Source organism: Monoraphidium neglectum (assembly GCF_000611645.1).
Source record: "Monoraphidium neglectum strain SAG 48.87 unplaced genomic scaffold scaffold00260, whole genome shotgun sequence".
NCBI lineage: Eukaryota > Viridiplantae > Chlorophyta > Chlorophyceae > Sphaeropleales > Selenastraceae > Monoraphidium > Monoraphidium neglectum.
This window is the reverse complement of record NW_014013368.1, coordinates 26,966-28,121: the sequence shown is the minus strand read 5'-3', so window position 1 is coordinate 28,121 and position 1,156 is coordinate 26,966. Positions and strand designations below refer to the sequence as shown.

General features: G+C 68.3%; 1 protein-coding gene across 1 annotated transcript in view; it reads left to right on the top strand.

Annotated features, from left to right (window-relative positions):
- Nucleotides 1-1,060, top strand: part of MNEG_2331 (NAD+ kinase) — a gene marked incomplete at both ends in the record, with an annotated part of 5,886 nt that extends 4,826 nt beyond the window's left edge. The window contains 3 exons of the mRNA XM_014049196.1: nucleotides 25-178; nucleotides 472-488; nucleotides 848-1,060. Coding sequence (XP_013904650.1) covers nucleotides 25-178; nucleotides 472-488; nucleotides 848-1,060 — 384 coding nt within the window. The remainder of the gene's footprint in view (nucleotides 1-24; nucleotides 179-471; nucleotides 489-847) is intronic.
- Nucleotides 1,061-1,156: the final 96 nt, after the last annotated feature.

Genomic DNA, 1,156 nt, shown 5'->3' with positions numbered 1-1,156 from the left:
CCCGCCGCCCCTGCCCCCCCACAGGGCGACGGCCTGATCGTGGCGACGCCCACAGGCTCAACCGCCTACAGCCTGGCCGCGGGCGGCTCCATGGTGCACCCCCAGGTCCCGTGTGTGCTGTTCACGCCCATCTGCCCCCACAGCCTCTCCTTCCGGCCGCTCATGTTCCCAGACCACGGTGAGCAGCGCGCGCACGCGAGCGGGCCAGGCGCGCCGGGCGTCTTGGTCTTCTTCTTCTCGCGTCCGGGTATTGCAACGTAGCTCGGATTGCGAAGCCGTCAGCAATAGGGGGAGGGCTGCGATGGCCTGCCAGCACCCAGCCTTTCAGGTTGCAGGGGTGTGAGCAGCCCAACGCTGACGACACCTGCCCATCGCCGGTGCCTGTGGACGACGGCTCACGCCCCCTCCTTGCAACCACCCTCCTGCTGCGCTCCTTGCGCCGCGCGCCCCTCGCCGCGCCACCGCCCGCAGTCGTCCTCTGCATACGGGTGAGTTGATGCCTCCCCCCCCCCTCCTCCCTTTGCGCGTGCCTGTACCCCTGCCACAGCGCAACTTGCGGAACCCGAACCGCCAGCCTGCACGCCCCTTGACGCGCCCGGCTTGTCCCACCCTGATATTGTTGCCCCTTATGTGTATGCTTGCTGGCAGATCCGTTGGAAGGTTAGAAATGAGGAGGTCCGCTCTGATGAGCGCGGGGCCGATGGCAGTGATGCTATGGCATGAGTAACTTATCTATCTATCTATCAATCACCCTCCTGCTTGCTGCACCCGGCTCCGGCTCGTCCTTAACCTCGTCCTTTTCGCTCCAACGCTCTCCATCCCCCTCCCACGCACTCACGGGACCCAGGTGCCTCCAGGCATCCGCAGCCAGGTGTGGTGCTCCTTTGACGGCAAGGAGCGCACCGAGCTGCGCCCCGGCGACGCCGTGCTCATCCGCCTCAGCAAGTGGCCGCTGCCGACGGTCACCAGCGCCAACGACTCCAGCACGGACTGGTTTGTGTCGGTGCGCCAGAACCTCGGGTGGAACGCGCGCAAGGTGCAGGGCGGAGCGGGCCAGTAGCGGCGCCGCGGCCGCGCCAGCCGCGCGGGGGCCGCCCATGGTCGCGGCGGCGCCGGCGCACGTGCTGCGCATCGCGGGGCTTGGTGCATCGGCGGG